The 16,045-nt window shown below is 44.1% G+C and overlaps 1 protein-coding gene across 7 annotated transcripts; it reads left to right on the top strand.

The window, feature by feature from the left end:
- Positions 1-680: 680 nt before the first annotated feature.
- On the top strand, positions 681-15,935 carry LOC129585579 (uncharacterized). 7 transcript variants are annotated; one of them, XM_055478311.1, is made up of 7 exons: positions 6,650-6,734; positions 6,951-7,020; positions 7,218-7,315; positions 10,221-11,118; positions 13,553-13,652; positions 14,410-15,159; positions 15,616-15,935. In XM_055478311.1, the coding sequence occupies exons 4-7, from the start codon at positions 10,251-10,253 to the stop codon at positions 15,737-15,739; spliced, it is 1,842 nt and encodes a 613-aa protein (XP_055334286.1). In that variant the 5' UTR covers positions 6,650-6,734; positions 6,951-7,020; positions 7,218-7,315; positions 10,221-10,250; the 3' UTR covers positions 15,740-15,935. The 7 variants fall into 7 exon arrangements, with proteins under 7 accessions (XP_055334284.1, XP_055334286.1, XP_055334287.1 ...); XM_055478312.1 differs by lacking the exon at positions 6,650-6,734 and adding an exon at positions 8,748-9,916 and having other exon boundaries at positions 6,746-7,020; XM_055478309.1 differs by lacking the exons at positions 6,650-6,734; positions 6,951-7,020; positions 7,218-7,315 and adding exons at positions 681-786; positions 909-993.
- Positions 15,936-16,045: the final 110 nt, after the last annotated feature.

Below are 16,045 nucleotides of genomic sequence, written 5' to 3' on the forward strand. Positions count from 1 at the left end.
TGGTTTTTCTAGACTTTAATAACCAAAGAAATTGATGTTTTTATTTAGCCATTAACCAAAGGAATTGGCTTTGGGATCTCTAACTTTGATCTTACTTTAATTCTCACTGGAATTGTGATTTTTCTATTTCAATGTTTAACCAATGAGCCTTATAAACTTTATTTTTTTACTTGTTCGACCAAAGCAAGCCTTCAACCACACTGGAACCCCCTGCAAACAGAGTGCACTCCAGATTTCGGCCGTTCGGTGCACTGCACCGCGGGTCTGGAGGAAGCTTACCCTACCGGGTTTAGAGACAAAGTGGCATCCGGCCCTACCGGGTATCGGATCCTGGCACCCTACCGGGTTGGCCAGGGGCAGAGTCGGAAGGTGCTCGCAGGAGCTCCCACTCCCGCCCAGAGGCATGTCAGAGACCACTCACTCGAGGCGGTAGACACCTCTTGTGGCTTTCTCTGTCGCCCGCCCGCACATGGCTACGCCATTCGTGCCGCGCTATTACGCTGCTCACTCAGCGTATACTTTGTCTACGCTGACCAATCAGCGTATTTCTGCACTCTTGAGGGCGTAGCCCAGCGCTTACGAGCGATTCTATGCTTTACGGCATCAGCTGTTGCATACCTGCAGCACGCTGCATCATTATCACGATTTTGACTTGCGCGCTTGCAGCTACTTTCCACAGCATATGCCGCATTGGCTTTTTCTGTGTCTGTTTGTGGTTGCTTTATTGATCTTCAATAAAGGCATATTTTGCCCCATTTTCTCCTGCTTCTGTGTCATATCTGACAGGTGTGTGTTCAGCTAATGCCCGTTTACGGGTTGAAAGTGGTAGCAATTAATTTAACTGGGATACTAATTAGTTTAAGTGAAATAAAAACTATCAATTATTTTAATTTAGATTGCATTGTTAGTAAAATAGGTGAAAAGGAGGAAGTATGCATCGTGGGGATGGAGGAGATTCTAGGATTCTTGCATTAATTTCAAATGTCCGGTTCGGTTCGTACTGTGCAGATTACAGTCATATTATTTTTCTTCTTAGCAGTATGCGAAGCCATGATACTCTTATCAATAGAGCGATTGTTTTGCCTCACGAGCGGTAATGTATCGATTTTGATTTGGCCACCGTTTTATTGAATTTTTTTAACTGAATTCGGTTTTCAATTCAGTTTTTAATTTTTGTCTGCATCGTCCGCTGTGCAGTATGGTTTCCACTCGGTGAAATCAGCGGGAATAAAATCATTGGCTTTTTTCATTTGATTAGGTATTTTACAAAAAAGCTTTATTTATGTTTTTATTTTAATTTCTTCAAATGTTCTCTACCACAAAAAATTAACCGAAAGGAAAAATAGCGAAAAGAAAATATCAGATCTTGCCGGGGCTCCCAACTACACGTCCAAGAAGGGCGTCAGCGGCACGCAGCGCCCCATCATCTCGGTGAAACGCGGCCAGGGCGGCGGGACGTCGGTGCCGTGGAAACGGCCGGCAGCGCTCAGAGTCCATCCGCTCTACCACGCGGGGAGGCGGGATACTACGTGCTGGCGGGTGGTTAAAGTGGGAGAGAGGGGACGCATTTGGAGGGTGAAGAGGGCGGGGTACTTCCGGTCGGCGATCTACAGGGGCCTGTTCAGTAATCGGAGGTCGGTTAAGGAGTGGAGGTGTTGCAGCGCTGGTCCAGCGCGCGTTTGCTAATAGGACAGTTACGTGTGGTTCAGCTGGTCCGAGCTGCGCTGGTGCTCTCAACTTCGCTCGAGGCTTCGAGCGAGCAAGTTGACAGTAAGTGTTTTCGATTTGGAAAGGGTGGAACGCTGTTTCTGAGTGTCTCACAATAACATGCAGTCCTGCGATACGCCAAACACCAGCACGTACGTGCTCAACGCTGGCTGGCGCAACTGGGTAATTCCACAGGCACCTAATGGGGATTGATGATTCTCGCCGGGATGGTGCCCTGGGGCGGTTGGGAGCCGTGCGACTCAGGTGCGACGGGAAGTCATCGTAGACACATAACAACAAGTGCTCATCCCGGCACTTCTTAAACAGTGCGCGCTCGCAAACTATGTTGTTGATTTATTGGATAGATACATGAAAATTAACAGAAAACCATTCTCTGCAAACGACCAAAAAATGTGTGATAAAAATGTTTACGGTATTCTTAAATTTAGCGCTAATGCTACGGCCACGGTATTGCATTACCGCCTCAAAAATTTCAACACACGAACAGAAACAGAGCGAATGCATAATTCTCTGTTGGCGCAGTCCAAAATCCCTGTTTGTTAGTGACGTCAAAATGACACACTGCCAGCCTGCAGTCTCGGCGAGAATCACGAATTCCATTGGAATCGCACTACTGTGGCCATACTCATAGGTACCACCGTAGCAACAGTACTATATAAGTACTTGTACAAACTAGTACTCCTAGAATTATACCTATAATACAGATACCAAAAAATCATAATTATATGAATACCGTTCGGAAAAACCGAGACAGACCGCGGCCTTCGGCATCGGCACGTTAGAAAATATTGAAAATTTAAGAAACTTGTGCAAAAATTAATCGCAGTCAATCCCACCAGCGTGATTGGTATACCTCGTATTCTTTCATATACGATATTTCTTAGGTTTCTTAGGTTTCTTAGGTTTCTTAGTAGGTTTCTTAGGTTTCTTAGATTTTCTTAGGTTTCTTAGGTTTCTTAGGTTTTCTTAGGTATTTTCAGGTTTCTTAGGTATTCTTATGTTTCTCAGGTTTCTTAAGTTTCTTAGACTTCTTGGGTTTCTTAGGCTTTCTTAGGGTTATTTAGGATTTCTGAGATTTTCTTATTTATTAAATTTCATAGTTTTCTAAACGGCTAGGACCAATGCGATCAACCGTTACGAAGTGTGCATTGCGTAACAAGCTTTCGCTGCAAAAGGGTGTGTACGGATGTAGACCCCGTAAACTGGTTATATGAATACTAACTAAGTAACAAGGGTCCTCGACACTTTGCCGATGGAGCGAATGTTCTCCCGTTCCACACATCCAATCTGCACGCTCTAAAGTGCTACAGAATCCTGTCAGTGTCGAGAGTGTTCCTGCATCATCCATTTTCTGGAAAGGCCACTACCCACAATCCAGTGGTCACTCAGAAGCTTGTTACCATGGTGGACATTAGCTTAACATGGGCTGTTTGTAAATCCCCAGATTGTTACTATGTGTTATTATATCGAATTGTCACTGAAATTAGCGAACTGCGAATTAGCAAAAACAACAGGTTCTGCTCACGCCTGTTTATTTTGTTCATGCCTTTCCAGTGGCCTGGTACTTCAAGAGTACATGCACGAAAACTTTCACTCGCGCACTCATAAACATTTTGTTTCGGTTATGCTAGCCAGAAGATTTATACACTGGGTGAAAATCGTTTGTGCAGAACATCCGGTTCTGAGTTATGTGTTAGAATTCCAAAGTTTAATCATTCAGGTGTACCAAAGATATGGACCGATCTCCTCATTTTTGCACGTAAATGCACACAACCACGAAGAACGTTTTTACACCGATCCACTGTTCTAGCATTTTTTTCAAATTTTAAAATGAATTTCAAAAATTTTAAAATTCATTTTAAAATTTGAAAAAAATCATGGAAGTCTGGATCGGTGTAAAAACGATCTTTATGGACATGCGCATTTACGACTTTTACGTGCAAAATTTGACGGAGATCGGTCCATAATGAGACTTTTGGTACACCTGAATACATTTAAACTTTCGGAATTTTCTAACAGCCATGACTCCCGAACCGGATGTTGCGCGCACAAACGGTTTTCACGCCAGTGTATACAAATCTTCTGGCTACAAAATATCATAAACCGAAACAAAACTGTGTTTGGAGTGCGCGAAAGTGAAAGTTTTCGTGCATGTACACGAATTTGGTACCATGTACCGGCCCACTTCCCTTAATGTAATAAACATCGTGCCATATTATTTATTACATATGCAGTTAACCTTTTTACATGCTCGAAATCCTAAGACATTATTCATCCGTGCTGGCTTGTATATATATTATTTAAAAGGCTCCTGCTTGTAGCTGACGTCAGCACGAGTCTTGAGGCTACGCAGGCCATAGACGCGCGCATCCTACGCTCGTGTGTGTATGCGGACTTTTCGATTTTCTGAAAGTCACAGCTCAGCATTTTTAGTGTTGCTGATAATTGACAGTGGAAATTAGTAAGTACAAAATGTGTAGTATCTCACTGTGATGTATTTTTTGAAATTTGAATTGATATATTGCAATTGATATATTTATATTAAATAACAATATTTTTCACTGAATGGAGATCTTTTGATTAACTGGCGATATTGACAAAGTTAAAAATGGCAGGAACGTATAGAAAATATTGAATGATATATTGAATAATATATATTGAATAATATATAGAAAATATTGAATTGATATTTTGCAATTGATATATTTATATTAAATAACAATATTTTTAACTGAATGGAGATCTTTTGATTAACTGGCGATATTGACAAAGTTAAAAAATGGCAATCGTTGGCACTGTGAGCTCTTTATGAATACCCTAATTCAACTTAATCCGAACCCAGGCGTTTTTTAAGTTTGTCAGGAACCTACGAGACTTAGCGTTTTTTGGTGGAACGTGACAGCCGCAAAGCTAGCTGCAGCAGAAAAGGCAGTCATTGTACGCAATAGTGCGCATCACACTTAACTAAATGGCTTGTGCTGATATCGACCGCGCAGTTGATCCCATAGTTTACCTCCCAGTGAACTCAAATTTGTTAAGTCCTCATACGCGTACGAGCGTAATGTACGTGCTTCGATAACCTGCGTAGCCTCAAGACTCGTGCTGACGTCAGCTACAAGCAGGAGCCTTTTACATAAGATTTTTTGGTTAATACAGATAGGGACTAGGGAGAGCAGTCAGAGCACTCCAGAGCGCATGCGCAAAAAACTCTACATAAAGCCACATTACATCGTTCCAACGGCGGCGCATTAGGCAAGTGTTGTCAATGATCCAGTGTATACAAATCTTCTGGCTACAAAATATCATAAACCGAAACAAAACTGTGTTTGGAGTGCGCGAAAGTGAAAGTTTTCGTGCATAATACGTACCATGTACCGGCCCACTCCCTTAATGTAATAAACATCGTGCCATATTATTTATTACATATGCAGTTAACCTTTTACATGCTAAATCCTAAGACATTATTCATCCGTGCTGGCATATATATTATTTAAAAACCATGCTTGTAGCTGACGTCAGCACGAGTCTTGAGGCTACGCAGGCCATAGACGCGCGCATCCTACGCTCGTGTGTGTATGCGGACTTTTCGATTTTCTGAAAGTCACAGCTCAGCATTTTTAGTGTTGCTGATAATTGACAGTGGAAATTAGTAAGTACAAAATGTGTAGTATCTCACTGTGATGTATTTTTTGAAATTTGAATTGATATATTGCAATTGATATATTTATATTAAATAACAATATTTTTTCACTGAATGGAGATCTTTGATTAACTGGCGATATTGACAAAGTTAAAAATGGCAGGAACGTATAGAAAATATTGAATGATATATTGAATAATATATATTGAATAATATATAGAAAATATTGAATTGATATTTTGCAATTGATATATTTATATTAAATAACAATATTTTTTAACTGAATGGAGATCTTTGATTAACTGGCGATATTGACAAAGTTAAAAAATGGCAATCGTTGGCACTGTGAGCTCTTTATGAATACCCTAATTCAACTTAATCCGAACCCAGGCGTTTTTTAAGTTTGTCAGGAACCTACGAGACTTAGCGTTTTTTGGTGGAACGTGACAGCCGCAAAGCTAGCTGCAGCAGAAAAGGCAGTCATTGTACGCAATAGTGCGCATCACACTTAACTAAATGGCTTGTGCTGATATCGACCGCACAGTTGATCCCATAGTTTACCTCCCAGTGAACTCAAATTTGTTAAGTCCTCATACGCGTACGAGCGTAATGTACGTGCTTCGATAACCTGCGTAGCCTCAAGACTCGTGCTGACGTCAGCTACAAGCAGGAGCCTTTTACATAAGATTTTTTGGTTAATACAGATAGGGACTAGGGAGAGCAGTCAGAGCACTCAGAGCGCATGCGCAAAAACTCTACATAAAGCCACATTACATCGTTCCAACGGCGGCGCATTAGGCAAGTGTTGTCAATGATCTGATAATTATTAATATGGGTGGTCAAAATCTCTGTGTAAGTTTGCGCTTGTTGTGTTGCGTTGTCCATGGTAGTGAATGGCACTGAAGGCAGATTTATTGCAGAATTCACGGTGCTGTCAGATTTGGTGTTTATTTCTACGAGTGTATCCGTTATCAGTGGTGGGAACATGTTTCAATTTTTTTCTCTTTAGTCATAGCGGAAAGATGAGTAACCGATACGTGCGCAGCAGTCGTGCCGCAGATACAAGCGGGCTGCTGATATTTGACAGTCCTAAATATAAGTAACGCCCTGGCCGAACCCACAACGCGGCGATTCGCCGCCGCGCTAAGTAGATGTGTGCTTGTGTGAGGGCGGTGCCAAAAATGCATACTCGTAAGGGCCTTACGCGTATGTAACTCCACCCTCTAGCATGCATACATACACGAAACTGATCGAACTGCCAGTGGATCTCGAAATTTCAAACGCTCGTCTTTCGTTTAAGTACTTCTTAACAGAACTTCCCAATCGATATACCAAGAGATAGAGAATTAATTTTCATAACTTTTTGGTACCTAGCAAGTGGATATCTATGGCAAACCGAGAAAGTTATGGCTGTTTTGGTTTCTCGTAGACTTAGCATAAGGATGCAAGCAACGCCTCCTCGCACGGACCCATGCTATGTCTACGAGAAACCAAAACAGCCATAACTTTCTTGATAGGTTACAAACATCCACTTGTCAGGTATCTAAAAGTTCGTAAATTTCTCCTCCATGTTTGTATGCAGGTTGGGATGTTCTGTTGAGAGGCAAACGAAGGAAGAGTGGTGCAAGTTTTGAAAATTATCTAGCAGTCAGGTAGGCTACTTGTATGTGTATGCGCGATGTGGTCACATCTACACGCGTGCCGCACACCAGCTCGTTTTGAGCCATACGCACAAGCCAACTTCCGGCGGCCGGAAGTCTTACTTGTGTGGATGGATGCTAACTTGTGTGCCATACAAGTTGCAACGCAAAGCCCCTACTTTATGATTTACGAGGATCTATTTTAATAGACTGAAAAAGAAAAGTGTTATCCAGATCTCAGCCTCTTATAGTCTTATTTGAATTTGATCTTTTTTTACCGTGGACGAACTCCTGTATCGTGAGTGGGGTAAGTCATTGGCATGGCATCGGAATTTCTTTTCAATTGAGGATTTGTCTCGGTTTTCAGGTTTTCTTTACTGGTACGCGTATAAAAAATAGAACACACGGTATTCATTTGTAACATTGGATTAAATTTCTCGTAACATCTCGCCAGAGGAACAGTTACGAGGCCCATTCGCTATAATTCAACTCACTAAGTTCACAATCAGTAAAGTACTCGTACAGAGAGAATATTCAGCCACTGCACAAACTCAGTGAAGGAGTACCCTGTCTACCTTCCGCTTCCCAAGAGCTCTGTTTTCGGAAAATAATAAAAAACTGTTTCATTACTGAAGTACAAGTAACATTTGTGAATATGCTGATAAAAAGCATTCGTTATGTAGCGTGGCAGCCGTGTTATTCGCTGAGAAATGGAGATGGAAAACAGATACGCATACTATATTCCGCAGCTTCAGCCCTTAAACATCATGGATCACTGTATGTAATAACAATTTATACTAAAAAGGTAGCCTCGCGCATTCGCGCTCGGGACGTTCGTATTGGAAAAAATTATAAAGTTTTTAAACTCGCAAGGTGAATAAAATAAGGGAATTAGATTTTAAAAACTTTATAACTCGTAACTAAGACGCATTTACTTACTTACGTGCTTTACTTTTACGGCCGTTTTACGTTCTTAACTTTTTGCGTTCAGAGTGCAGACGTTCTGATGTTCTGACATTCTTATGTTCTTAAATTTGCACGTTCTGAAGTTCTGATTTTCGGACGTTCTGACCTCCTGACGTTCTAACGTTCTGAAATTCTTAATTTTTCACGTTCAGACGTTCTAACGTTCTTAATTTTTTACGTTGTGTCTATCTCATGTTCTAACGTTCAGTGTTTGACGTTCATAATTTTTTACGTTCGGAGGTTATAATTTTCTGACGTTATTTATTTTCATGCTCCGATTAGGAAATTTAGCGATCCGCGTTCAGAGCAAATTTTTTATAACATTTTCTATACTTCGTATTTCGACTTTAGAGTTTGCCTTTTGAGTTTTCGTCCTGGCGAGTTTAGTTTCAAAGTTATAACTCGTTACTTTATTTACCCTTTAGCGATTGAGACGTTGGGAGTATTTTGCCCCACTCTGAGTGAACTGTTGCATTTCATGGGCCGTAATATTCGTGATTTAACCGGAGAAGCGCGTTCTACTGCTTTCCTTAAGCAGCGCTTCAGTCTCGCTGTTGTAAAAGGAAATGCCACGGCTGTCTTAAGCACGTTACTTTTTAATCCACGAGAAGATAGAGATTTTGGTTGTTTTTTTAATGTTTAAATTTTAACTAGCAAGTAGTGTACCGGCGCTTGCAGTCGTTGTTATCTTGGTGGGTATTGCCCATTAAAAGATAACTCGTTAACTCGAAAAAAACTCACATTAAGTTAAATTATTAAATTTAACTGCCCAGGTCTGTGTGGAACTATGGTAAACAGCACCTATGGAGCTATGGGACGTACCGCTCTGTAACTATCTTTATGAGCCCTGCTAGAAACCTTCCGCGACGACGAAGTTAGCTGAGAACGCCTCTTGGCACAGTCCAGTCCGGAAGCCGGTATCTGGCTGAATGCCTTGCCTTCAGCGCATATTGGCAAGTGGCAACCTTCTGGAAGATTACTCCTTGAAGAAATCGGTCGGGATTAGACTTGGTGCAGTCATTTGTGATCCGCGATTCCGCACCCATACGCAAAATGCCATAAAGCATTCGACGTGTACGGTCACCACGGGCTGTCATGCTTGTACTCCACTGGGAGACATGCGCGCCACGGCGGCCTGAACAGCATTGTGTGCCACTTATTGCCCACTTATTGCCACTTATTATTGCTGTAAAGCGGGCATCGCAGCGAAGCTCGAACCCCGAGGTCCACCCTATTCGTCCGATCGTCGCCCTGACGGGTGCATCACCTTCGCCTGAAACGCGGTATGTGTTTGGCTTGGGACGTTACCTGCGTGGACAGGTCCGCCCATCGCACATCAGGCCCACTTCCGCGGCCGCGTAATCCGCTGCCGCCCAGGCCGAAGACAAGAAAACGAGATTGTACGCGTATCTTCAGGGCAGACGAATTTTTGCTCTGCTAGGTTTCGAAATTCACGGCCTCGGGGGTAAGTCGGCTTCCGTTCTAAAAAGCAAATCGGCAAGTGGCTACAGCAGCACACTGCAGGTGAACCTCGCCCCGAATTCCTACGCCAATGCCTGTCGATCGAAATACAACGGGGATACGCGGTTTCCGTCCTCGGAACCATGGATGGATCGGACAATTTTCAAAGATTTTTTTTTTGCAACTAGCTCTGTTTTGTTACAAAATTTGCTCGATGCGACTGGCTTGTGCTAACAAAAATATATAACAGCAGCACATCTCTGTGACATCAGTGCTTTGAACACTGCTTTCTGTATGCGAGACAGCAAGGGTGATAACGTAGACGACCGTTGCGCTTTCCGTTCCCAGTCCTTTCGGCTAGTCCGCCACTTTCCAGTAACTGCGGCAAAGACCACTGTGAAGAAGCTTTGTGCGCCATAATTTGCATAACAAAACAAGGCATTCCCGGCCCCGAATGATTTACTACGTTGCATGAAAATAGGTAGCAATCTGATCAGCTTCAATAAATTAATTTACTTCATTTCAATCATACTGTCTTGTAGTGTAAAGTATAGTTAAGGATTCTCGTGAATGTCAATTTGAAGAGATTGTGTTATACGAATTATTGTAATGTACAATGTACCTGGCAACTGGCATATTAATTTTATAGTATGGTGTAATGGTACGTACGCTGTTGCGCTGTTGTTGTTGAATCTGCTTACAAGCGTAACTAATTTAAGTAATTAAACATGAGCTGCTAATGAAAGTACAGGTATCAGTATTAAAGTGTTGCAACTTTCCTTCAGGTCCTTTGGCGACCGGGTACCCTGGACGCGATGCCGCGGTGTATATATCAGCCTTTATTGGCGGATGCCAGTCAAATGAGCCATCGCAACACTGTCGCCGTCCGGATGACCCGCCATCCGGATGAAAGCGCCTGCGATGGCGACACCTGGTGGCTAGGGTACATACAGGATATCGAAGGCGAGCGCGCCTTCATCCACTTCAACTCTACAACAGCCGAAGCTCGCTGGATGCACATGGAGGACGTCTGGCCACTACCGACGTATCGTGACGCGCTGTACAGTCGAAATGCCACAATATTTGCGGCACTGCGCGACGAAGACAACGGACCGTTTTGTTTCCGCCCAGCCGTCATGCTGGATGAAATTCATGGTTGTATACGATGTCTTAACTTGGGTTCTATGATGTTTGGCATCCGAACCGACGTGTCCAGCAGCAGCAACGCCACTGCATGTGCTGCACACACAGCTCGTCCATGTGTTGAGGTGGTCCTCGACAGCCAAGTGTCCAATGAGCTGCCACCGAGCGGACCTCCCTTGCTGGAGCGCCGCAGCGGTTTGTTGTACACCAAGCACTGGATACCCTTCCCCCAGGCCAGCGCCCTTCTCAGCGAACCTTCCGATAAATTTCGCATCATCAAGCATGTCCGTGCCGCTCTTAAACACAAAATAAAGTTAGGAGATGCAATTCTGTGGGACTGCTGCCGGTTTCATTTGCGCATCGGAGCGGAGGGCTGCGTGTTCGTCGTCGTCGGACTCGCGACCGACGCGGAATCGACGCACTGGATGGCTAGAACCTTGTCGACAGTCCTGGAAACTCATCTGGCCAGCCGCGCCCTTCTTCCGCCTATTCACAATCATTTAGCGTTGCGCACCAGCGAAAATATGCCTTGCGAAGCCGGTACGCAGCCTGTCGTCAGTGTCATTTTTAGGCGTTTGGTTTTTCTACACATACGTACGTACTTGTACAGTAGATAAGGCAGCGGGCAGTTTATTGGGTCATACAATTTGTATGATACAATGAACACTGGTTAAACGCTAATTCACGCAGTACGTTTTAGTTGAGTAATTTAATTTCAGCACTAGGGATGGCAAAATTTTTTTAGTAAACTAATTAGTGGTTAACCGTCACTAAAATTTGCGAAACTAAAGATTTTAGTTTAGTGAATTTTGGTGACTAAAAGTTTTGACGAAGTTTTAGTTTAGTGAAGTGAAGTCTGGTGAAGTCTTGCCATCCCTATTCAGCACATAATACACAATACACTTCATCCAGCCTCTTACCGACACAAAACGTTTCCTGAACGCATGCATCAAAGCGATACTGATTCTCTTCTTCAGGAACTGAGTGGACCGCTTCTCCTGTGCCCTTTCAGACAACATCTTACCGAATGTATTAGTTTCTTTAGTAAATAAGTAAGTATTGCCGAACGAGGCATAAACGAGACAGCTGTACTAGTGTTTCTAATAACAGAGACAGACGGCCCGTGTCGATCCAAGCGCTTTACTGGCTCGAAACAAACTGAAAGTTAGTACTCTGTACAAGCCACAAGGCTTCCACTTATTAAAATACCGAATAAATATCGCAGTGCAGTGACTTCTGCTGCACCGTGATATACATGTAAGTTAGGCATCGACAGCTGCGTTCCCTTAAACTGACTAGTTATGTCTGCACTCTGCTCCTGGATCTGTCTACGCTTTATTTACTCATACGGTTGTAACTCCTTTATTGGGCAAAAGCCATCAGTATAACAAAAAGTGCATACGCGAAATTATTCGAAAATGATTTAAATTTAAACATTGTAAAAACAACCAAAATCGTTGGCGCCGTCAGTCATTTTAGGACGCATACCCAAAGTGCCCAGAACAGCAGCAGCATTTCATTTTACAACACCTAGGCCTAATCTCTGCTTTAAAAATGCAGTAGAACGAGGCTCCCCTGTCGCGTCGCGAATCCTTCTGCAACGAAACGAATAAGCTCCATAAATGTCGAACCAAAAGTTCCAAAAGTCTCGACCGCCAGGGAATAAAAAAGATATCCTATTCTTTAGGAGTATTTAGACGTTTACAGTCTTCGGCCAAATGTGCAACACTATCTGATGCATTTGCACTAGCCCGGACATGCGATGCAGCTACCGTGTCCCAGCATGTAGCGTCCCATACAAGTGCCCATACGCTGTAACTTTACAATTTAATAATTTTTTGCGGTAACACCGTAACGGCATGATCTGTACAATACATTACTCCCGTTTAGCTAGCTTAAAAGCAAAAAACACATTCTCGTTGTCAACCATGTCGTTAAACGTTCCAAGAACAGAGACAGCGTTTCCCCGTTGTATCTCAATACTGATTTTCTGGCGCAAAAACTCTCCTGACCGAGGATTACCAGTACAATCGCTGATCTTTCGCGACAGCTCCTTGAAGAATTTCTTTGTGAGTGGTCCAAATGTGCCCGTGGTTTCGAACGCGATCGGCTGTACTACATATCGGTCTGCAAGTCCATCGTACTTTCCTAGCTTATGGTTTTCGCGTGCTTCCGCTGCACTTCCCGGCACCCGTGACGTCCGGGCGATGTACGTTTGAGCGAACGTGTCTGCCACTGTCACATCCCATACTAACGGTTTTCCATTTTTCCAAGGGAAAACGGTAACTCCGTCTGGTCTTTGCCATCTCCTCTGTCCAGTCCCGGCGGCTCGAGGGACGATGGCATTCGTGCAGAGTTCAAGGCTCGCTTTGTCACGTCATTCAACACGGCGTGAACGCCATGCCTTCCTTTCGCTAACTTGCAAACCAAGCCATGGTGTCCCAGGCTGTCCACTACGTTACCGCAACGGCATACATGCTGTTCGCAGACCGGGGCTCCCAACCGTCGCGCAACGGCTATGCGTAAGTGGGCATCTTCCAACAGGTTTCCGAAGAGGGATACTGGCAATGCTGACAACCAGGCGCGCGACTCCGATGAGGATGCAGCCAACAGGCGGGCAGAGGTAATTACGCTGTAACTTGTACTTATGTTTGGTTGACCTGCTGTGGAATCTCGTGTGATCAGAAACCGGTAGAGCCGATTCTCCTGAAAATGATTCCGCAGGACTTTTACTTGGAGTGGGCTTCCTCTGCAGGCAAGCAGAGATCTGAGGATTTTGTCGTTTTTGCCGCAAATTATGGTTGTGGGAAATAATACTAAGCCTTCGCACTGTACTACAGATGATCACAAATCACAATCATTCCATGTATGTCGAAAGGTTGTAACGAGGGGGCGTACCGTCACCGTAGTCTTTAAACTGTAGGAAGAAGTTTTTTCTATTCTTGCATGAGCTTAAAATGTACTCTTTCCTCAGGTATCGACATTGATGCACCGACGCTGACTGAATTGACGCCTTGGCTACTAAGCGACATCCTATCCCATTTGGACGTGCATTCCCAAATGAAGGCCACACGGTATAGATTTTCCTTGTGGTCGCGTATTTCTTTCGAAAGGCAGTGACGATAGCGGGTCGCTGTGGTTCAGATGTAACCAGCGCTCTTCCGGAAGCAGAAGTTGAAAGCCGGTACATCGATAAGCTTCGCTGAGTGCACGTCGAAAAGCGTAAATATCCTCATAATACTCGTATTATGTTCAGTCAGACTCGGATGACAGAAGCGAACGCCACGGTTATTTCAGCGCCAAAATTATTGCTTTATATATTTTCGAGTGCGAAAGTCGGGAGATCGGCTTCGCTCATTTGCTGCCACTCTTGTAAGGCGCCGCAACCGTACACTTCCGGGTCGAAATCCACTATCCTGATAGTTAGTTACAGCCACTAAGCCGATGCCAAAAAGGCCGGCCTTTTGTAGCCTATAGAATTATTTCTAATTACAAATTAGCTTCATTACGCTTCAGCTACTGCATCCATGCTGACGAAGAACAACTAGACTGGTACTGAAACAGAACTGCTTCCCAGACTACAGATAGGATAAAAGAATCGGGTTGGTGTTAATATTAGAGACCATGCAATAGGAAACGGAAAGAGTACTGGGGATTGGGGAATATACAGGTAATCGATCGTATGTACGTTGCGCATAGAAGACAGATCGACTCTTGAAGAGTACAAACGAAGCGGCCTTTTGAAAGGTTTGAACTGATTTTACTGCCTACTCTAGCGAATTGTTGTAGTTTTAATTAACAAGGAGTGTGTGTACGTGTGTGTCTTGACAGGGTGTGTGCCATATGGCAGATGCTGCTGAGCCATCCCAGGATGAAGGAGCACGTCAGCATCTCATTCGAAAGCTGCTGGCACCTGCAAGTCGACACCGACACCTGCTTCAAAGCGGCCTCCCTCCTTACCCGCTTCCTCAGTTCAGCGACAATCAGTCTCACCGTGTTGCGAGTCTTCCCGCCGCGCGCCGTGCATGATTGTATAGAAGGGATACTCAGTTCCAGGGAAATCAATTTGCCTATACTTGTCCTCAGAGACCATATCGACATGGAACCAAAAGCTCTTTCGCTGCAGAAGCGGTCGCGTTTGACGCATGGGGCAGTGGTTCGTATGCTGTTCAACAAGCACATTTGCGACTTTATCTTGCTGTACAACTGGAAAGTTAGCATTCTCTTCGGTCAGCAAATGTACGACGTCTTTGAGGAAGGGTACATCTATAAGCCAGATTTCGGCGCGTTCAGGCGTCCTCTTCCAGCGCACGAGCGCCAATGGATGCTGCGCCTGTCCGAGCGGCCAATCTCGCCACCACAGCTGGCCATAGACGAACTACAAATCACTATTCCCAAGCTGCTGCTGTCTTGTAGCAACAGCGAAATGGGCATAACCAGTCGCTTCATGTGCGCGCTGAACGACAACTTCCCGCCGGTGACGCCGGACATGCTGGCAAAGGTCACGGCGGTCCACGCGCGCTGGCTGCGCACCCTTGATTATCCCGATGACTGGCACACCATCCGCAACTATCTTCTACTGTAAGTCATAAGGAGGAATAAAATTACTGTACTACCGATCCCATTTTGCCTGAGAAGTACCGTACAGTGGACACATGAGTACACAAGGCGATGATGCCGCTATAATAATTTTAATTTTATTATTAGCGCTTTCTATCATCACCGTGTTAAGAACACAGATTCTTTGCCTTAAGTCTTTGCTCGAAGAGGGAGCAACAAGCTGTTGCGGTGAGGTTGCCCTTTTTCTGTACGTTAGAGGCACTCGGGCAGTTTTCACAATCAGACACAGCGGGCAAACATCGTCAGGTCACTACTCTAGGAAATCAAAGGTCCCTAACTCCCTATTAGCCGTCAAAATAGCTGATAGCTACGTTACTGCGTACGCCCTGCGACGACGATTGGGGTCACAATGTCATCCTGCTGCTCCAGTACTAGAATGAGTGATCACATTCTAACGCAAATTTACTGTCTGTGCAGGTACAGTGGGTTTCACTCGGACGGAAGACCGAAATTCTGGGAGGAGGTCGATCTGCGCTATGTGAATATTTCCACCTGGAGCAAAATGGCTATTTACGGGATAAACGAGCTTTTCCGAGTTTGAATCCTTCTACCTTGTGCTTGCAGCGATAGCTACCACACTGATCGGATCTGCCTGCATACAAATTCGTGTGCCTGTACTGTACGGCATGTCCGTCTCCCCTTATAATATCTGCTGCATTATCCTGGCAGGAGTAAACATGGCATACTCCTTCCGAACGAGCGAAGGGAGATCACCAGAATTTGATATTGAGTGCTGTCCATACTGATAATTGAAATGCCACTTCGTGTCTAAATAGGGATTCGGAAAAGGGTTTGTAATTTTTTAATGCACGGAGGCGACAAAATAATTTGAACGAAAAATCGGCCC

This window comes from Paramacrobiotus metropolitanus, unplaced genomic scaffold (assembly GCF_019649055.1).
Source record: "Paramacrobiotus metropolitanus isolate TYO unplaced genomic scaffold, Prichtersi_v1.0 Parri_scaffold0000017, whole genome shotgun sequence".
NCBI lineage: Eukaryota > Metazoa > Tardigrada > Eutardigrada > Parachela > Macrobiotidae > Paramacrobiotus > Paramacrobiotus metropolitanus.